The following is a 22468-nucleotide window of genomic DNA, read 5'->3' as shown; positions in this document are numbered from 1 at the left end:
GCTGTAGGGTTAGGGTTAACTAACGGTCTATCTATGCTGTAGGGTTAGGGTTAACTAACGGTCTATGCTGTAGGGTTAGGGTTAACTAACGGTCTATGCTGTGGTAGGGTTAGGGTTAACTAACAGTCTATGCTGTAGTAGGGTTAGGGTTAACTAACGGTCTATGCTGTGGTAGGGTTAGGGTTAACTAACGGTCTATGCTGTAGTAGGGTTAGGGTTAACTAACGGTCTATGCTGTGGTAGGGTTAGGGTTAACTAACGGTCTATGCTCTAGTAGGGTTAGGGTTAACTAACTGTCTATGCTGTAGGGTTAGGGTTAACTAACGGTCTATGCTGTAGTAGGGTTAGGGTTAACTAACGGCCTATGCTGTAGTAGGGTTAGAGTTAACTAACGGTCTATGCTGTAGTAGGGTTAGGGTTAACTAACGGTCTATGAGTAGGGTTAGGGTTAACTAACGGTCTATGCTGTAGTAGGGTTAGGGTTAACTAACGGTCTATGCTGTAGTAGGGTTAGGGTTAACTAACGGTCTATGCTGTAGGGTTAGGGTTAACTAACGGTCTATGCTGTAGGGTTAGGGTTAACTAACGGTCTATGCTGTAGGGTTAGGGTTAACTAACGGTCTATGCTGTAGGGTTAGGGTTAACTAACAGTCTATGCTGTAGTAGGGTTAGGGTTAACTAACGGTCTATGCTGTAGGGTTAGGGTTAACTAACGGTCTATGCTGTAGGGTTAGGGTTAACTAACGGTCTATGCTGTAGTAGTGTTAGGGTTAACTAACGGTCTATGAGTAGGGTTAGGGTTAACTAACGGTCTATGCTGTAGTAGGGTTAGGGTTAACTAACGGTCTATGCTGTAGTAGGGTTAGGGTTAACTAACGGTCTATGCTGTAGGGTTAGGGTTAACTAACGGTCTATGCTGTAGGGTTAGGGTTAACTAACGGTCTATCTATGCTGTAGGGTTAGGGTTAACTAACGGTCTATGCTGTAGGGTTAGGGTTAACTAACGGTCTATGCTGTGGTAGGGTTAGGGTTAACTAACAGTCTATGCTGTAGTAGGGTTAGGGTTAACTAACGGTCTATGCTGTGGTAGGGTTAGGGTTAACTAACGGTCTATGCTGTAGTAGGGTTAGGGTTAACTAACGGTCTATGCTGTGGTAGGGTTAGGGTTAACTAACGGTCTATGCTCTAGTAGGGTTAGGGTTAACTAACTGTCTATGCTGTAGGGTTAGGGTTAACTAACGGTCTATGCTGTAGTAGGGTTAGGGTTAACTAACGGCCTATGCTGTAGTAGGGTTAGAGTTAACTAACGGTCTATGCTGTAGTAGGGTTAGGGTTAACTAACGGTCTATGCTGTGGTAGGGTTAGGGTTAACTAACGGTCTATGCTGTAGTAGGGTTAGGGTTAACTAACGGTCTATGCTGTAGTAGGTTTAGGGTTAACTAACGGTCTATGCTGTAGGGTTAGGGTTAACTAACGGTCTATGCTGTAGGGTTAGGGTTAACTAACGGTCTATGCTGTAGGGTTAGGGTTAACTAACGGTCTATGCTGTAGGGTTAGGGTTAACTAACGGTCTATGCTGTAGGGTTAGGGTTAACTAACGGTCTATGCTGTGGTAGGGTTAGGTTTAACTAACGGTCTATGCTGTAGTAGGGTTAGGGTTAACTAACGGTCTATGCTGTGGTAGGGTTAGGGTTAACTAACGGTCTATGCTGTAGTAGGGTTAGGGTTAACTAACGGTCTATGCTGTGGTAGGGTTAGGGTTAACTAACGGTCTATGCTCTAGTAGGGTTAGGGTTAACTAACGGTCTATGCTGTAGGGTTAGGGTTAACTAACGGTCTATGCTGTAGTAGGGTTAGGGTTAACTAACGGTCTATGCTGTAGTAGGGTTAGGGTTAACTAGTGGTCTATGAGTAGGGTTAGGGTTAACTAACGGTCTATGCTGTAGTAGGGTTAGGGTTAACTAACGGTCTATGCTGTAGTAGGGTTAGGGTTAACTAACGGTCTATGCTGTAGAAGGGTTAGGGTTAACTAACGGTCTATGAGTAGGGTTAGGGTTAACTAATGGTCTATGAGTAGGGTTAGGGTTAACTAACGGTCTATGAGTAGGGTTAGGGTTAACTAACGGTCTATGCTGTAGTAGTGTTAGGGTTAACTAACGGTCTATGCTGTTGTAGGGTTAACTAACGGACTATGCTGTAGTAGGGTTAGGGTTAACTAACGGTCTATGCTGTAGGGTTAGGGTTAACTAACGGTCTATGAGTAGGGTTAGGGTTAACTAACGGTCTATGCTGTAGTAGGGTTAGGGTTAACTAACGGTCTATGCTGTAGGGTTAGGGTTAACTAACGGTCTATGCTGTAGTAGGGTTAGGGTTAACTAACGGTCTATGCTGTAGTAGGGTTAGGGTTAACTAACGGTCTATGCTCTAGTAGGGTTAGGGTTAACTAATGGTCTATGAGTAGGGTTAGGGTTAACTAACGGTCTATGAGTAGGGTTAACTAACGGTCTATGCTGTAGTAGGGTTAGGGTTAACTAACGGTCTATGCTGTAGTAGGGTTAGGGTTAACTAACGGTCTATGCTGTAGGGTTAGGGTTAACTAACGGTCTATGCTGTAGTAGGGTTAGGGTTAACTAAGGGTCTATGCTGTAGTAGGGTTAGGGTTAACTAACGGTCTATGCTGTAGTAGGGTTAGGGTTAACTAACGGTCTATGCTGTAGTAGGGTTAGGGTTAACTAACGGTCTATGCTGTAGTAGGGTTAGGGTTAACTAACGGTCTACGAGTAGGGTTAGGGTTAACTAACGGTCTATGCTGTAGGGTTAGGGTTAACTAACGGTCTATGCTGTAGGGTTAGGGTTAACTAACGGTCTATGCTGTAGTAGGGTTAGGGTTAACTAACGGTCTATGCTGTAGGGTTAGGGTTAACTAACGGTCTATGCTGTAGTAGGGTTAGGGTTAACTAACGGTCTATGCTGTAGTAGGGTTAGGGTTAACTAACGGTCTATGCTGTAGTAGGGTTAACTAACGGTCTATGCTGTAGTAGGGTTAGGGTTAACTAACGGTCTATGCTCTAGTAGGGTTAGGGTTAACTAACGGTCTATGCTGTAGGGTAAGGGACGGGTTAACTAACGGTCTATGCTGTAGGGTTAGGGTTAACTAACGGTCTATGCTGTACGGTTAGGGTTAACTAACGGTCTATGCTGTAGGGTTAGGGTTAACTAACGGTCTATGCTGTAGGGTTAGGGTTAACTAACGGTCTATGCTGTAGTAGGGTTAGGGTTAACTAACGGTCTATGCTGTAGTAGGGTTAGGGTTAACTAACGGTCTAGCATCATACTCAAACTCAGGCGGAAGGGCATCATATAGCTGGTTATAGCGGTTTCTTTTTCTATTTTACTATTCTATTCTACTTCTGCTGTCTGCGTCTCCCTGGGTATTCCTAGACCAGATGGCAAACAGTAAAGAAATGCCACAATATACCAGGACTTAAGAAACGAGATGCCCAACAAAGGATGTGACAAACCCTGGCCTATTATGCGCAACAAGTAGACTCTGATGCAGCGGAGACAGGGTTGACAGATTGGCAGGTTTTGGGTGGATTTAGCAGTTTTTAGATTGGTTAGGTTGGAAATTCTCAATCCCATCTGGCAACCCTTAGCGGAGAGTCTACAGATTGTATCAGATATCGCACTGCTGTGCACACCACACTTTGTTAAAAGAAATAAAGCTTGTACTTTTCTACTTATAATACATTCTACTGATGTGGTCTACCATTTAGTTTTAGTTATCTATTGCTCTCACTTGTTTGTACCTTTTGCTAAGTCAAGCATTTAGAATGTAGAGTGCACATTGCGAAATTTCGCAACGTCAATAACGCATCGGACTCTAAAAAACAAAACAAAAATTTAACCTCCGTTGCGAAAGGGCCCCCGCCGCCACCTTGCGGGGGGGCCTCGGGATTTTGCGGTACGCCACTGCTGTCACCAAAGTTTCACATGAAAAATGTAACAGTTTTATTGATGACCAGGATAGCCTTTGAGCATTTGATGGATTTGATGGATCATTTTGGGAAAATCAAGACCCTTAATAAGTATTAAAAAGTCTTATCACGATTTTATGAGGTCTTGAATTTTGTATGTATTTTTGTATGAATTAGACTCTGTCCAAAGAGTTTGAGTCCTAAAAACCTTTAGTAAAAGTTCGTGAATTTATTAGTTTTTATTAAAAAACAAAGATGAACCGGAAATTCTGTTGTATGATAGTGGTCTAGTCTATTGCGAACTCAAACTGTTAAGTTAAAGGTGTCACTGATGTAAACGGTTACAGCTCAAAGTGGCGGTGAGGTCTGGAAAAATATTGACAAGGTCTTTAAAAAGTCTTAGAAAGGTATTGAAATGAACCTCAAGATTCCTGTATATACCCTGTTGTAGCCAAGTTGACTATCACCTTTGTGGCTTTCTAGTTAGCTAAATTAAGTCCAAGAGGAAGGTATTTAACCTAACTGTACAATGTAAGTACAATTTGGCCATTCAAACACTCTTGGGGACTAAGTGAATTAGGAAGACTCGTTTTTTTGCTAGCTAATGTTGGCTAGCTGCATCACTTCAACCAAAGTGAGATTAAGCCAACAGCGGCCATGTTGTCCAGTATTGCGCAAAATGTCTGTTGCATTTTTGCTTTGTGCTTTTGTTATACATGTTTGTCTTTTAATTTAGAGTCAATTTACTGAGTTCACCTCACTGATTCTCACCTCATTGATCTTCTTTCAGGTCCATAATCCTATTTGCACTCTGAAAATCTTTAGTGGTAAGTGGCATATTTCTTTTGTGTTGCTGTTAAAGCCCTAAATCTGCTTTCTTGTGACTGAGGTAGGCTACATTTAAAAAAACAATTTAGTATAGGTGCAAAAATGTTAAAATGTAAATATCATTATGGTTGTTTCCCAATTGATTATAATTGATATAAAAAAATATTGTTGTTTAGTGGTAGTCCTTGTATTTAAAGACCTATGAATTACTTTGTAAGTGATGTATTGGATTTTGGTAGAGCAGGTGTTTCTGAATTGCAGATTGTAGCTTTAATGATGATCTTCATGTGTGTTACAGGGTTAGGTGATGGTGGGATTCCCACCCTGGGAATGTGGAGTTGTAAGGGGTGCACAGAAACTGTGTCAAGTAGGTCCAAGCTTTTGCACCACTACAAGTTAAAGCATTCACATTTTGGACGCAGTTCTCGCTTTCCATGTACCTACCTGCATTGTCCATGCACATTTAAGACGTGGAATGCTCTTATTGTCCACCAAAGTAAAATCCACTCCACAGGGGTGACTCGCAAAGAGGAAGCAATATTCAGTTGCCACCTTTGTACTTGTAGTGATTTAGCATCAGAGAGGGATTATTTTGCTCATATAAATGCACATCTCAAAAGAAATGAGACGGTCAATTGTATGTTTTTAGGGTGTGACTTTAAAACAAACATTTATTGTACATTAAAATCCCACAAAAACCGAAAACACTGCCATCACACATTGGTTGATTTTAAACCTGGAGTAGTCATAACTAGGATATCAACTGTGAATGAATTGGTGGGAAATAGTCAGGAGTGTGTAGAGCAGTCAGATACTGCCATTCCTTCACATAGTCATTCCCAGACTGAAGACTTGCAGAAAGTCATAGAGCAAAGATTTGGAGCTGCTTTGCTGAAGTTGGAGCATTTAGTCCATGTGCCAAGCACAGCTGTTGATGTGTTTTTAGGGGAACTCCATCATTTGATTTGTTCTGCACCTGTTCCATTATCTTGTGACATTGTGAGTGACATATTTCATTAGAGAAACATCCCTGTCGATGAACTTATAATTAGAGAAACTGTTAATGCAATTTGCTCTGGTAATCCTGTGCAAAGGTCAATACAAAAAGGTGGCCCTCTAAGTACCGCATATCTGCGTAAGCAGTATTACAAGGAGAACTTCAGTGTTGTAGAGCCAGTTGAATACATTATTGATGCTAAAAACAAACGCAGTTTCCAATATGTCCCAATATTGAAGTCCTTACAGCAGTTGTTGAGTAGAAGGGATATCATTGATAAAGTTGTTGAGGGCCATCAAAGCCAGGAGGGCACACATTCTGGAGTGTACAAGTCCCCAAGAGATGGTTCCCTTTTGAAGGAAAATAGTTTCCTCACTGGAGAAAAGCCAAGGATCATTCTACAATTTGATGTGGATGACTTTGAAACCTGTAACCCCCTTGGCACCTCGCGAAAGAAGCATAAGCTTTGTGCTGTTTATTGGGTATTAGCTAACTTGCCTCCGGGGTCTCATTCCTCGCTCTCATCTATCTACTTGTCAGTTTTGTGTAAAACTGATGATGTTAAAACCTACGGTTTTGGTAAAGTCTTTGAACCTCTTCTAGAAGATCTGAAAACTCTGGAGGAGCTGGGTGTTTATGTCCCGCTGTTGGGTGAGTCCGTTAAAGGTACAGTACTCAGTGTAGTGGCTGACAACCTGGGAGCGCACAGTGTTGCAGGATTTATGGAGAGTTTTTCTGTGGAATACTATTGCAGATTTTGCACAGGAAAGAGTAGTGATATTCAGCAACATTCTGTTGCAGCTGGTGCTTTCAGTCTGAGAACCAAGGAGCTTCATCAGGCCCATGTCAAACAAGCCCAAGATACAGGTTCAGCTTGTTGTGGAGTGAAGAGGGAATGTGTCTTCACAAAAAATCTGTCTCATTTTCATGTCATCTTTGGCTATCCACCTGATCTGGCCCATGATGTTTTTGAGGGTATAATCCCAGTAGAGCTAGCTCATTGCTTAAGAGTGCTTATATCCCGTAGGCTTTTCACATTAGATTACCTGAACAATGCCATTCTGAAGTTTCCCTATACAAATGGGCTGACAGGACAAACAAACCTCATGTAGTGTCACAAAGCTTCTCCAGCAGAAAGACGGTGGGGGGAAAATTGGAGCTTTCTCCGGTTCTTACCTTTTTTGGTTGGATCACTTGTACCTGAGGATGAGCCTGCGTGGCTTGTTCTCATGGATCTGAAGGATATCACAGAGCTTGTTGTTGCCCCTGTGCATAGTGATGACTCGCTGGCTTTTTTAGAAAGTAAAATCACAGAGCACAGGCAGAGATACAAAGAGTTATTCCCTGACATCAAGCTGCTACCAAAACACCATTATTTGGAACACTACCCCCAGTTGATTAGGCTGTTTGGTCCAGTTGTCGGACAGTGGACTATGCGCTTCGAGGCGAAGCATAGCTTTTTTAAACAGGCTATCAGACACACAAGCTGCTTCAAGAATGTGCCCCTCTCCTTAGCCTCAAAGCATCAGATGATGATCGCTTACCATCTGAGCTCTCCATGTCTGAGCAAGTCTGACCTAGAGGTCTCGGCTGTATCCACTCTACCAGTATACTTACTTAAAGAGGAGATAGCACAAGTCATCAGGCAAAAGTTCTCTGACACACCTGAGGTTCACCTTGCACAGTGTGTAACAACCAAGGGCATAACCTATAGGAAGGGAATGATACTGGCCCACAGAGCAGCATGTGGAATGCCTGAATTTAGTGAAATTGACCAAATCTGCATTTTACATGAGTGTATTCTACATTGTCAAAGAGCTCTGTGGTTGGTACAGAGAGCATTATACTGTAGAGCCTTCGAGCTCTGCCCAGCACCCACAAGAACATTCACTCTTGTGGCACTCAGTCAACTCCTTGATACCTATCCATTGGTTGACTACAAGATTGGATCAGCCCGCATGGTGACTTTGAAAAGGCATATTGAAATAAAAGGTGTGGGGGGAGGCTTTTCCATTGAATTTGAAATCTAAAATGTATGGATGTCTGATATCTAATCTTCTTTTTTTGTGTGTGTTTGTCTGTGCAGAGTAAACTGCTTTGAAGATGGGGACTCCTGTAATCCTTAAGATCATCTTGACTGATGGCAGCTCGCAAAGGTTGACTCTCTCCCATGGACTCCCCGCCTCCCCTCCCCTGCACTCCGTTGAAGACCTTATGGTTGAAGTGAAGAAACAGTGTGGACTTCAGGGCAATTTTCGACTACAATTCAAGGATTCCTTGTTTGGAAATGAGTTCCTTAACCTGACTTCACTTTCAGAAATAGAAGACAAAGGTACTCTTAAAGTCATTGATATGTCAAGGCCCACCACTATGCAGCATGATGAGTGGTCTACTGTTCTGAATCCTGTCCTTCAACCTCAAGCTTTCAGTACTTCCTCTGTACACGACTCTTCGTCCCTGTCAGATGGATCTGTGGATACAGATATACTGTCATCGAGTGACTCAACGAGTTCACGGTCCTCTTGGCCTGTTTTTTTTCATGTGCCTAAGTTCTCTTATGATGCCGAATTAAAACTTCAGCAGGCAAGTTTAGCTTATAATCAGAATGGCACTGTACATATTCCAGATCCCAAGTTGAAGTCTGCCATCCTTGATGGTTTATTGCAGGAAATAGTGCAGTACAAAGTCTATGTCAGTGATAAAGAGATGGAACAGGTAGCACAGCGCATCCATGTTTAACTGAGAAGGGGTCCTGCACTGGATACGGCAGATGGAAGTCAAGTTTAAAGTATAAACTATCCAACTACCGCACGGAACTGAGAAAACTGGGCTGCCCAGAGGTGACCGTAAACTCCCTAAAAAACAAACCGGCAGGAAAACGCAGTGCAGTCTTCGGAATAAAAAAGGCAAAGAGAGCAGAAGTTAATTTTTGCCCGACATACCCAATAGCAGAAACCGAGGAGAGTCTGGAGGCAATGCAGAAAGCTCTACTCCTAGATGTAAAGAAGAGGAACAACAGGGAGGTTGTGAAAGTAAAGATGGAAAAGACCTTCGCACACAGAAGGCATGAAGTTGTGCGTGATGCCCCAATGGTGGAGAATGTCATGGCAAGGTGGCCTGCTCTGTTTGAAGTTAGTGAGGTAAGGCGTATCTCATGCTGGGTTTTTCGTCTTGGATTTGCTGTTGATAAAATAAAAGTATAGAGGACACTGGTAAATTGCTAATATACCTAATTGTATATTACCAGTCTGTGCTTTCTCTTCCTCCTAGGCTGCCCTGGTTTGCTGTATGGTGATGGTGGCTTTCTCCCTGATGTTTGCCGTTCAAACCAATTTCCTTTGTGCGTTCTACCCGTTTTCAGATCAACGCTGAATTCAAGAGAATCACCACCTTCCCACTACAGTCCAAGTTCCTGTCTCAGCTGGACCTCCATTCTGACAACCTGGTGAAGCTGTTCCACCAGAGGGGAGGACAGCTTGGGGAAAAACTAAAAAGAAACATGACACCAATGGCTGACGTAAGTGATACAGGGGTCCCACAGTCATGAAAAATCTTCAATTGTTTTTGGAAAGTATTACGATTTTTTTAGATGTCTGGAAAGGTTATGGAACATTATACAACACCTATTTCCGACCCCGCATTGTGATTGGCCAAGACACATTCCAAGCCGTGCCAATAACCACTGTATACCAACGGGCAAATCACCAGTTAAGGTATCATTCCGCACACGCTGTCAGCTGTGTTAAGTTGCTATAGCAACGGTAAACAATGGAGAACTATTTCAGATTTTGGATGGCTGAAAGCAATGCGATTTAGCAAAATTGAACAGTACAAACCCATCTTTTTCAAAAAGATATTTAACGACAGTGCAGTGCGGCACTCCACTTTGCATTGTGCCTATAAACGCACCTCAGCCGTGCCAATAACCACGGTAAAGCATGACCTCAAGTCTGTTACTGCTTAATTGTAGAATGTTTTATTTGCTACAAAATGTATTGGCATGAAAGGCATACACATTGTATGGAAAGCCAGGGAGGCCATGAGTCTTTTTTTTTCCCCTTCCACTATTTGTGCATCTATGTCTCAGGTTTTACTTTTCCTCTTATCTTTATATAATTTGTCGACCTCCTCTTTCTTTCTCTTTCCTGTCAATCTCCTTCCTACATGATTTGGAGCTCACAGCAAGGCTTGTACCATCGTAAGAATCACTGGTGTTATATTCTCAGAGAAATATGTACCCATATGACTGTTTACATCAGTAGTTGACTTTAAAATAAAGCACAGGGGCTGAATTAAGACACTAATCAAGAAAATGTCCTTTCAGAGTGATGATGTAGATGCTGGACGAGAGTGCATCCTGAAGGGAGTCTCTATCTACATGGGTGAAGATCCAGAAACCCTTGTGCAGGAATATGTGGTATGTACATGAATCAGTGCTTATCTTTTCCCTTTATCTTCCACTCTTCTCTTGTTTTCCTACTTGATCACGTGAGTCACTTGGGCTGAAACGATTAATTGATTTTAACTTTCACCTTACCTTATCTACATCAAAAATGTCACTGTCTGCCCAATTTAATATTTATTTATTATTTTCTTGATAGGGCTTGGTTAATAGGTCTTATTTACCTACCTTTATTTACTTACCGTTGTCTGTTTTGTACAGGGCATGGATGAAAACGCCATCAACGAGGCCTTAGAAGACACCACTGTGGGGATTTATGTTCTTAAAGAACATGCTTCAAGTGATGAACCACAGGACATTGGAATTGTCCTTGAAGGCGTCAAGGTGTTGCAAGATCTGGATAATGTAGCATTAGCTGTTCGGACTGATGTATGCCCTGAACCTCAGCTACCCTGCTGACCTCCGCTACACCTTTGAGGTAGTCCAAAAGATCTTCATGGAACTGGAAAGACGTAAACTTTCAAACAAAGCACTCACTCTAAAAAACAGGCTCCTTCAGTGAAAGTCAGAGAGACTTTAAAAACAGATGCAGTATTGTATTTGCTCTTGTTAATGCACTGTTTGTGGTACCAGTTCACAATATTTTGTATTTGGCTATTTGCACTTTCTTACATGATTGTGACGTGTTTTAGTGCCGTGATTGTTACATGTAGTCCATTATAGAGCAATTCCTGTTACACTCTTGTTGGACATTTGGTGCTCTCAGTTCATTCTCTATTATAGAGCCTGTACCCCCTCTCTCTCGCGCTGTCTCTCTCTCTCTCTCGTGCACTTTTTTGGCTAACTTTTTTCTCATGATTGACCTAAAATGTGTTACAAAAATAAATGTAGCAATTTTTTGTGCAGAACTGACTGCCTTTTTTCATCAATGCAAATCAGTTATTTTACATTTATTTTGTATTTGCACACACTTAAACAGAACCGATGTCTACAATACATTTGTATAGAATTAACTTTAACAAATCAAGTTTGATTTACTGACCTAACTTGGCTACCAGGGACATAATGAAATTGCTTTAAAGTTACAAAATACCTTTGAATAATTTGGCATTAAGAAATCAAGTTGGAGTTAGAGTTGAAAATCAGGTACCGTGGACAAGATTAAATTACTTAAACATTACACAATACATTGATATTACAATAACTGACAAATATTATATTGCATCAACATAATTATTTTAAGCAGTCTAATGTGAATGAGATACTTTGGTTTGACAAGAAATAATTACATCAGTTGCCCATATTCTGATCATGTGGGACTGATGTGCACATTAAAATCAAGTAAATTCAAAATACTTTTTTTTTCAGTGTAGCTTTTTGTCCCTTCAACGTCACCTCCTCCAAGAAAACCTTCTCACCTCGTCTGACAAACTGCGTGGCTTCAGATCTAAGCTCACACTCTGGTGTTCCTTTGTGGAACAGGGCAGGCTTGATATGTTTCCCTTGTGTAGTGTGCATTCAAACAGCAGTACACTTTCTGACCTCATCACTCAGCATCTGAAAACTCTTGACGAGCAATTTAGGCACTATTTTCCATCTGAGTCTTATGCAGAGTTTGACTGGGTCCGTGATCCTTGGAGTTCAAGTGCACTCAAGAGCTCAAGTGAATTGTCGCTGCCAACACAGGAGCAACTGGCAGAGATCAGGGAAGATCGCACATTGAAAATTACATTTCAGGACATGGATTTGGACAGGTTTTGGGTATCAGTGGAAAACGAGTACCCACTAGCTTCAAGTAGCGCCGTTGCTATTCTTCTACCCTTCTCCACAACGTATTTGTGCGAACTGAGCTTTTCAAGCCTGACGTACATCAAAAACAAGTACAGGGAGCGACTGAGGGCTGTGGACCAGGAGCTCCGTGTCTGCCTCTCATCCATCCCTGCCAGAATAGGACGGTTGTGTGCGTCTTCCCAGGCGCAGGTCTCCCATTGATGGTGAGTCACACTCCCTCCCCTCTCTCTCAATAGCCGTTGTGTGTGTGTGTGTGTGTGTGTGTGTGTGTGTGTGTGTGTGTGTGTGTGTGTGTGTGTGTGTGTACAGGTGTCTGTATTAGAGGTAGCATGCACCTTTGATATAAGCCTAGAGGAAGCCTTCATGACTAAGGTCATGAAATACCAGCAGCTTGTAGACACCATCTCAGAGCTAGGCTATAGGTGTACGCTATTAGTCTTTATATTTGGCAGTCTTGGACATGTGCACAGATTGGTTGTCAGAGGACTACGTCTACTGGGAATGTCCAAGGGAGAAGCAAAAAGGCTCAGCAAGTATTGCTCTGTCTCTGCGATTATTGGCAGCCGCCAAATATGGCGGAGACGGTGTTACTTGTACCCGTGAGTCTTGTCCTGTTGTATGTGAAAGACATTGTCCATGTCTGTTTGTGAATGCATCCCATCTGTGCCTTCAGTATTTGTGTCCTTGTATACTTGTTTCTATGTGGACAGAAATAAATGATTAAAATGTGCGCGCGCGTGCGTGTAACAGGTTAAGGAATGAGTAATGTTTTTGTAACCTTTCATTTTATATTTTGTGGTTAAGTACGTTTTTTTTCACCAAAATCTGGTGTTGTTCATTGTAATTTGTAGGTATTATGAGATTTGTGTGTAATTGCGCCCCTAGGGGGCAGTGGTGGCTATAGGTTGCATTTTCCGCGTTTCTCTCTCAGTCTAAATTCTATCAGACGGAGAGAGGTACGTGTCTACAGCAGTGCAATGTAACTTATAACAGCACAGTATCTCAGCATCGGCATCCAATGACCATTCCACGACATTCAACGACATCATTATGACATACAGACAGGCTGATAGATACGAGTGCAGCGCTGTCTTGCTGGTAGTCAAATATATTTATTTATACAGCATATGGATGTTACGTGCCTGTTATAGCCTACTTGCCGCTTTCAGTTCTAGTAGATTTGTATTTTAGATCTCGCAACCAGGGATTGGGAAGCGATGTATTTCTACGAAAAGGCTGACTGACGCGGGGCTCATACAATCTCCGCGTTTATAGTGCTCCGGTGTCTTGCTGGTAGTCAAATATATTTATTTATATATACAGCATATGGATGTTACGTGCCTGTTACCTGCCGATTTCAGTTCTAGTAGTTTAGATCCAGTGGTGTGCAGTCAGGTGAGGCAGGGTAGGCAGTGCCTCACCCAGGCATTTAAGAAAGAAAAATAATATCAGTCTTTTTAAAATATTTTTCTTTATTTTTCTCATTATTCTTAACTTTAATGTGTAAAAATGTTGTTAAAATTAAATTAAATGATGTAAAATGTGTTGTTTTAAAAATATAATGCATGCCCTGGCACCAGGAGAGTTTGCTCCCAAAGCTAGCTGATTGCTGGCGAGAGGCTGAGGCAGACTGTGCTTGTGCCTCTGTGCTATGCGAAGTGATAGACCAACAGTTTCGTAGGTTTGCGCATGCGTAGTCTGTTCTCACATTGTCTTCATTGATGGACGTTGAGGCACCGTGCAGGCTGCCTCTGACAGCATGATTGACAGTTTGCGTTTGGCTTGCCGTAGCGGCATCCTCTGCTGTTCGCGCCGCGGTTCTAAATTTCCCCAGCAGTAGCTTCATCAATCGTGGGAATTATGTCGAACTTTTACATTTGATGGCAGAAAAGGATGAGAAATTAGCCGCACATTTGCCTACGCATGTTACATATGCTTAAGATAATGTAGGCTATTGCGTGCCGGTTCAAATGCTGTAAATCCTGTGTTGTTGATGCAGGTGAGTTTATATTGTCATTGAGCTGTTTTGCGTGCTGCTGTAAATCCTGTTGAGATGCAGGTGAATGTAGGCAATGCCATACAGGCTGTTGCGCTACGCTATGTGTAGTTATGAGATAACAATACATTTCACATTTTTGACCAGCTATTTGATAGTATAGTATATATGGGCTATGTGATTGACTTTATAGTATAGTATATTAGCCTACATTACAGTCATTTAGCCGACGCTTTTATTCAAAGCGACTTACAATAATTGCATTTAACGTAGGAGTGTACTGCTTTTTTAAGGCAAAATGAAGAATAGCAAACTAAAAATACAATAGGTGCTTAACAGGGAGGATCCTGGTAGTAGGCCTACTTCTTGAAGAAGTGAGTTTTGAGCCTGCGTTAAAAGATATAAGGGCTATTGATTGCCTTTATAGTATGCGCTATGCCATTTGAAGTCTGGCTGCTGCGTTACTCGCATGATCTTTTTTTAAATAGCTCACTGCCTACCCAGCCAATGACCTCACTGCACGTTACTGTAGATCTCGCAACCAGGGAAACGCCAACAAGACGCGAATCTACCGGCATTTGACTCATGAGTGAACGGCGAAAATGCCTGGACGGCACAGCTTGGGATTCCATTGAAGTTACAGGGAACCACTGGCGGACTCATGGGGGGGGGGGGGGGGGGGGGGGCGACCGCCCACGGATGAAAACGTCGTGCTAAAGTGCCCTTTTGAGTGGAGAAATTCGCGCTAAAGTGCCCCTTTGAGTGGAGAAATTGAGAGGACGTGCCCTATTGGCTGCCCTTCACATGGTCTAAACTTGACCATGTGCACCCATAGTGGAAAACGTTGCGCTAAAGTGCCCTTTTGAGTGGAGAAATTGAGAGGACGTGCCCTATTGGCTGCCCTTCACATGGTCTAAACTTGACCATGTGCCCCCATAGTTGAAAACGTTGCGCTAAAGTGCCCTTTTGAGTGGAGAAATTGAGAGGACGTACCCTATTGGCTGCCCTTCCAATGGTCTAAACTTGACCATGTGTCCCCATAGTTGAAAACGGTGCGTTTAAGTGCCCTTTTGAGTGGAGAAATTGAGAGGACGTGCCCTATTGGCTGCCCTTCCAATGGGAAAACATAGCAAGAAAATTAAATAACGTGTCTTAATGAGTGCTCTGTTAGTGGATACAATGTGATGCAGCTTACTAGGGCAGGCTTTCCCAAAGTGACGACAGTCTAGGGGCGTTGCCAAATAGTTAAACCCTGCTTACATTCAAAACACATTATATGGCCATCAGCAAATATTTTCTGCGTTTTTGCATGGGGCCGATGGGCTAATATCTAGCTAACATTTAGATGTTTCTCGATCTGCACTGTTCTGCACTGACAAAATTAATTGTTGCCAATGATTAAACAATAACGTTTAAAATACTCATTCCCAATCCCATTGTTGAAAACATACTATTCCATCCATTTGGATGTCAGCCAATGTCATTCCATCCAAATGGATGAGTCCAAAATATTCTCCATTCTCTTGGATGAGACAACGGATGCTTCTCTCAAGTCGAACAAGTGTCCTTTGTTGTTCGCTTTGTCCATCAGATGGAAATCAAGGAGAGATTTTTAAGTTTGTGACGTGAGCGGAACAACAGCAAAGGAATTGGAAAATGTTGTGATGACAGTCCTTGAGGAGAATAGATTAAAAGTGGAAGACAACAGGGGCCAAGGCTACGATGGAGCCGCAAATATGAGCGGAAGCTACAACGGTCAGCAGTCACGAATTCAGAGCCACAATAAGAAAGCTTTATACGTGCACTGCCATGCCCACTGTCTCAACCTGGTCTTGGCGGAGAGTGCCAAATCAAGCCAGCATTTTGTTCGGTTTTTCAACTTAGTTGAAAGTCTGTACACCTTCAGATCTCCAAAACGCCACGCTGCATTCGTGAAAATGCAACAGACCATGTACCCTGGTCCCTGACCAAAGAGTCTGTGAGTTGAAAAGGCTGACACACGGTGGGCATGTAGAGAAGATGCTCTGAGATCCCTGAAGAAGGTCCTTACTGCTGTGGTGAAGCTGCTTCAGAACATGGCTGATAGTGATCCACCAGACTCTGCAGCAGGTGATGCCCGGATGCTCTTGCGTAGCATAGATTTTGAATTTATTCTATGCATGGAGATTGCCACACCCGTCTTCAATGAGACTGCCATCGCATCTGCTTCACTTCAGAGAAAAGACCTCAACTTGTCAGCATCATACACCATTGTGGAGGGGGTCATACAAAGAGTGACAGCAATGAGGAAGGATGAAGAGTTCAAGCAGGGCTCTACAGTGCGACCATTTCACTCGCATTTGCGACTAAAAATACATCTGTGCGACTAGAGAAATAAATTCACGAGCACACGTGCGAGTACAGATACTTTTTTTTTTTTTTTTTTTTTAATTCTAAAAATAAATCTGCGCGAACCGTGTGGCCACATTTTAAGCCGTCAGCCAGCCCGCTACGACCACGGGAAGTCATGTTAAAAGTGAAGTTACTTCTGTTAAACTGGCGCTAAGCTAACATCGCTAATCGCTAACTCCCTTTTGGGCCTTAAAGAGACAAGCGCCCTTTTCTCATCTCAAGCTTCATTAGCTTCATTAGCTCACCACATCTACAGATTTGGTCCCACACACTCCAGATTTGAACCCAAGGTTACAACCAGGGTTAACTACCCAGGGTAGAAAGTAGAAAGCTCTCAGACCTTCAGAACCCATTGAAAGTAGTGGAGGTACTCCAGAAGTCCAAATGCATCTCTCATCCTAGGAAACCCTAGGAAGCAAGTTGCCTAATGGCATGAAAATGCAACATGTTGTACTTGAGTGTGGCAGAGAGGTGGGACCCCCGGGGATGGTGGTGTGCTAACAGCTAGCCGCCGCAGAGGCACCGTGCTGGGCTGGCCACCTCCACATGTCACCACCCCGGGCAGCATGGGGCTGGGGACTGGTCATCTGGATGTGGGGTAGTTTAATACCCCTAGATGTGGAGTTGTCTGGCCACCGTGTGTGACTGATGTAGCCTGACCCAGCAGCAGGGAGGTGGGCAGCATGGAGACAGACCTCTGCATGGCCTGGCTGGGCTGCTAGCTGACAGACCTAGCCCTAAAGCCTGGCTGGGCTGCTAGCTGCTAGCTGACAGGCATGACATGGATGAATGAATGAACATGCTGCTAACCAGGAGAACTTGACACAGCTAGTTACCATAATACAATGCCATCAACTCTGCGTCTAGTAGGGCTGTAGGCATGGGCCAATGTGTGATTTTGGTGCAAAAATTGCAAAATCACTAATAAAAATGTGTTATAATTACATTTTTCACTGTGCTCCTAAATTTCTTTGTGTGCCCCTAACATTTTTCATTTAGGAGCACATGTGCTCCTAGTGAAAAAGGTTAGCGTAGAGCCCTGTCAAGGTGCTTTTTTCAAATGCAAAGCAGAGGCAGCAGGCAGTAGGCATTGAGGTGCCAGAAGAAATACCTGGACAAACCAGACGGAGGAAGGTACCTCAAAGGTACAGCTATAGCTCTGAATCTGTTACGGAGGAGTACCAAGCCCAAGACTTGGAGGAACACTACCGGGGCAAGGTGTTCTTTACCTTTCTTGACATACTCTCGCATGAGCTACACCGTAGATTCAAGGGGAAGGATGACACGCCTACTGGGTCAATCCTAACAGGTCTTCACTGCCTTACCATCTCAAGTCACTGGAAGGGCATGACAAATGACAGAGCTGCTCTATCTGTCAGAGATGTGTGCCAGTTTTATGATGCAGAAGAAGAGAATGTTGTCACCGAACTGAAGGTATTCCACTCTTCATATGCTCTCCCCTCCAACAATGTCACAGCTGTGCTTAAGTGCCTTAAAGACAATAATGTGGAATCAGTTTTCCCAAATCTAACTATGCTCCTCAAAACTTATGCTACTATCCCAGTGACAACTGCTTCAGTAGAGCGATCATTCTCAAAACTGAAGCTGATCAAAACCCAGCTCAAAACCGATGTGGGGAAAAAAGGCTCTCTGATCTCATGCTGCTTTCAATTGAGAGGGATATCCCAATTGATCGTAATGAAGTCATAGACATATATAAACACATGGCCCAAAGAAGAATTCTGCTATGACTCCACTACCCACCATCTCCCTTCCGTTAAAGCAATGGCATCTGTCCATGCTTCTCCTGCAGCAAGCGCCCAACCAATATGCACCTTTGTTTGGACATGCAGAGTGATTTTCAAATGAGACACTCATGACAATATTTTTAATTTCCAGTTACAGTAACAGTCATGTAATCTAATGTTGGGTCTTAAAATCATATTTTTTCATATAATTGTCTTGTTTCTTTTGTGTAGTTTGTAGCTTAATCATATATTTCTTTATTTCTTGATCTGTTGAAGATATTCCTGTCCATAGGTAGGTAACTTGAGCCTAGGCTGGGGGGATGGGCTGTTTATTATGGTGGGAGGCTAGGGGGATGGGAGAGCCTCGGTTCATTGTTTTGTTTGTGAAGCATTAGTTGAAATGCAGGTGCAAATGACTGAGTGGCAGACATTGTATATGGTTTTCTAGTTCTGATTTGTTTTGACAATTTTCAAGGTTTGGTTTTTATTGTGTGCTTGATTGTATTTTCAATTTTCTAATATTTCAAAGTTTGCTATTATTGCAATCCTCTATGCTCTCAGTTTGACAATAAATCTGAGTCAAACTTCATTTTCTATGTATATTTTTCTTTGAGTGGGTAAATGTACAGAGATGAATGGGTTAATTTTCAAAACAAGTGAGAAAACTGTTGAATTTGGATGGAATTTATACCTATTTATACCAGGCAGGAGGGTGCGGTCCCTAAAAACTGTGAAGGCCCGACATACACACAGCTTTTTCCCCACAGCCATCCGGCTCCTAAATGCCGCTGGGCCCCCCCCCCCCTGACCTGACCTCTATCTATCTACCCTTCCTCCACCCCCACCCAGAGAGCTTTGGACTGTCTGGATATGAACACTATGAACACTTGAACACTTGATTTCTGCACTTTATATTTATATTAATTATGACTCTTGCACTTTGATGTTGGTTTGCACTGTCTTGTCCTGTCTTGCACCTGTCCTGCTGTAAACCGTGCTCCATTGTTCCAAACCAAATTCCTAACATGTTTACATGTCATGGCAATAAAAGTCTTCTGATTCTGATTCTGATTCCTATAGTAATGTGTCAGTGAAATATAATTAGTTTTACAAAAGAAAATAAGATGAGAAAGGTCAAATGGCACTGATGGTGCCAAAATGTCTCCAAATGGCACAATTTGGTTGTCCGCCTAAACATACCTGTACTAAAACAGGTACAAAGCTGTCGTTTTTTTAGGCGGAGAGTGAATTTGAGATTTTTCACAATGTTCTAGCTCTATTTACTCTGACACAGTATATATATTTTGATTTTGACACTTTGATTCTGCCACCCCACAGGTGTTAGCTTTCATTTGATAGCAAGATCATTATGAAAGCCCTTGTGAGCAGAAAACCTAAAAAAAAATAGAATGGATATAAACAGGTTAACATATAGCATGAAAATAACCAAAAACATTATTTGGAGGTGTTTGTGAAATACACATTTTAAAGGTGTATTGTTCCCTATGTGTTTTTATCATAGAGGTGTATACTTTTAATCTGGATTGCCTAGACTACATAATGTTAATCTTAATCCATACATGACGCATCATAGCTTTTTCCTCGCTGATGGGGTCCCATGTCATGCAGTAGGTGCCCTTTTTTTCTTTTCGCCCCTGCCCTTCAAACAGCCTGAGTCCGCCACTGCAGGGAACTATGTGTGAAAGAGACTTAAATGTTGAAATAACAGTAATACAATGTTCATTGATAAAATGACATAAGGGATGGAAAGGGGAGATGGCTGTTTTAGAAGGGGGATGATGAAGCGCGCTCGACTGAGGGACAGCATAGGCACAGCACATCGCCATAATAGCGATTTTTTTTGTTATGCTTGTTGTAAATAAAAGTTCTATGATGCATTGAAATGACATTAAACTAAGATAATACATGGTGATCATATTTTTTCAAATCTTTATTAATACGTTATTACAGAAACAGTAAGTGACATTTTCCTAGAGCGAAATCTGTTGTGGTATTTAAAAATGGCGGTTAGTGATGAAATCTATGTACATGGGATGACGATTTCCATTGACCAATCAACGGTGTGCAGCGTCACACGTCACACGCAGCCTGGCAAAAAGGTACCTTTCGGCCCTATGGTTCCTGCTCACGAAGGGTAGCTAAAGAACCGACCCGACCCAGGCCAACAAATGGAAAAGCGCCAAAGAAGCAGGCCAGCCTGGGTCGACCCGGGTCAGCCTTGTAGTGGAAAAGCACCATAAGTTACTTCCAGCTGTTTGTAACTGTAGTCATCCATCAGCTACACAAATAAATAGTGTGAGGTGTTGTACAGCTATGCTGACTCAGAGTGAAACCATGCTGCCGACAGTGCCGAGTCTGTGCTACACAGCCTCTATAACATCATCAGACACTCTCAAGTTGGAATTACCCACAGCTCTCACATGTAGACCCAATGGACACCTTCCCCTATGCTGTGGAGAGGGAGAGAGAGAGAGAGAGAGAGAGAGAGAGAGAGAGAGAGAGAGAGAGAGAGAGAGAGAGAGAGAGAGAGAGAGAGAGAGAGAGAGAGAGAGAGAGAGAGAGAGAGAGAGAGAGAGGGAGAGGGAGAGAGAGAGAGAGAGAACCTCCTCCTTGCCTCTTTGTTTATTTACCTTCAGAATTACACTCGGCTCTTCCCGGGCCATGTTCCAATGTGTTTTGTTATGCTTCCTTTCAAATGGAATATCTATGCGTGTGGTCTCTGTGGTGATGTTTGGCTGACACATGCACACACGCACACTCCATTCAACTTTCCTGTGTAACAGAGGTCCCTCTGGCCCATCCCCCCACCTCTAACTAAACATTGCAGGACAGAAAAAGGAGGCTTTGATGAGGGGTGCTGGGGAGCATGCTGGAAGCACCCGTTGTTGCACAGAGGAGCACAGGTGGGAGGTAGTGGTGGCAGCATAGAGGGGTGAGGACAACATCACATCATTTCTGTTTTGGATTAATAGTACCAAATGTACATTCAGACAATGACTTTCACACTTTTTATGTGGCACGCTTCTTTTACTGTGGGTATACCCCAGGAGTTTGTTTAGATATACTAAAAGGTACAACTTCTGTTAGTATTCAAATGATTGAAACACAACAAACTAAAGTAACTGAAAATGTATACAATATGTATGACGTAATACAATTGCGTCCAATGCCTCCAGTTGAACATCTCAACTCAATTAAACAGTATTATGATGAGGTGGAATGGAAGACTGTAGATCAATAATAGCACTCTGACTCCATCTTCTGGTACAACATCAGAAATCCAGCAACTGGGAAATAAAATAAAATCAATCTTTAGAGGGGCTGTGATAATCTGATAATTGATTTGACCATGGGGTTCTGTTTATCTCTACCCATACCAGTTGTGGCAGGATCTTTTCGAAGTGCTCTATGTCCACTTTGTCGCAGTTCTCCGTGTCAGCCTGTTGTAGTGATCTTTGTGCGGCCTCTGCAAAAATAATATGGACGGAATGTTATGATTTTCAGTAATACATTAACATTGATTAATAAGTTGAAAAAACATACGTCTGCAATCAAAGACTGATCCTATCCGTACCTCGAACAAATACTTTCAACATCTCTGCCATGAGGAGAACCGCATCGCCGCTCACTAAAAAGAAACAAGTGATGACATTGGTACCGACAACAATAGGTAACAGTGTAGGCTACGCTACATTATTTAAGTACATTTACCGTACCAACATTAATAAGTCACCTTTAGTTTCATCCTCCTGGAAGAAACTTGACAGGAGTTTGTTCACTGTGTCCTAGTAAGAGATAAATAATGACACAGGCTGAACAGTTTGTGCCGTCACATAGCACAGCACACATGCTTTCAATTCACATGCTTTCAATGTTTTAAAAAAAATGTTCGCAACTTCATTATCATGTTCTAGCTTACTTATAATAGACTATGGCTAAGACGTTTCACATGTTGGACTGACTGCGAGGAACAAACCTTCTTGAATATAATTTCAGAGTCTTTTCCCGCCATTTTTTCAGTCTTTCAGCACAGACTTGAGATCAGCGCGCTCTTAGCAGCGATTGGCTGTTATTGGCATTTCTCCACCACGCCCACAGTAACACAGAACCTGATGCAACTGGCTTTACACAACAACCCTCCCATTTACAACGATACGACTACAGTTATTGGTCAGACGTCGCACGAGTCTCACATTTCATTGGACCTTTCACACGTCGATGTCAGCATGGGCACAAGCTATTGCGCATGGACAAACGAGGAAGCCACGTTAACGCTGTAACGTTGTCCACTGAAGTTGTTTTAAATGTCAACATAGG

The 22468-nt window shown here is 42.6% G+C and overlaps 2 protein-coding genes across 2 annotated transcripts in view; both read right to left on the bottom strand.

The window, feature by feature from the left end:
- The window catches only part of slc44a1a (solute carrier family 44 member 1a), a gene marked incomplete at its 3' end in the record, with an annotated part of 263392 nt that overhangs the window by 12963 nt on the left and 227961 nt on the right, over positions 1-22468 (bottom strand). The window lies entirely within an intron of this gene.
- LOC308159929 (centromere protein X-like) lies at positions 21344-22163 on the bottom strand (the record flags this gene model as incomplete). The annotated part of the gene is made up of 5 exons (XM_080533756.1): positions 21344-21438; positions 21529-21617; positions 21726-21779; positions 21885-21936; positions 22128-22163. The coding sequence occupies 5 exons, from the start codon at positions 22161-22163 to the stop codon at positions 21424-21426; spliced, it is 246 nt and encodes an 81-aa protein (XP_080389882.1). The 3' UTR covers positions 21344-21423.

The sequence above is a fragment of the Nansenia antarctica genome (genome assembly GCF_963989245.1).
Source record: "Nansenia antarctica genome assembly, chromosome: 6".
NCBI classification, from domain to species: domain Eukaryota; kingdom Metazoa; phylum Chordata; class Actinopteri; order Argentiniformes; family Microstomatidae; genus Nansenia; species Nansenia antarctica.
The sequence above is the reverse complement of the archived record's forward strand: the minus strand, read 5'-3'. Positions and strand labels throughout refer to the sequence as shown.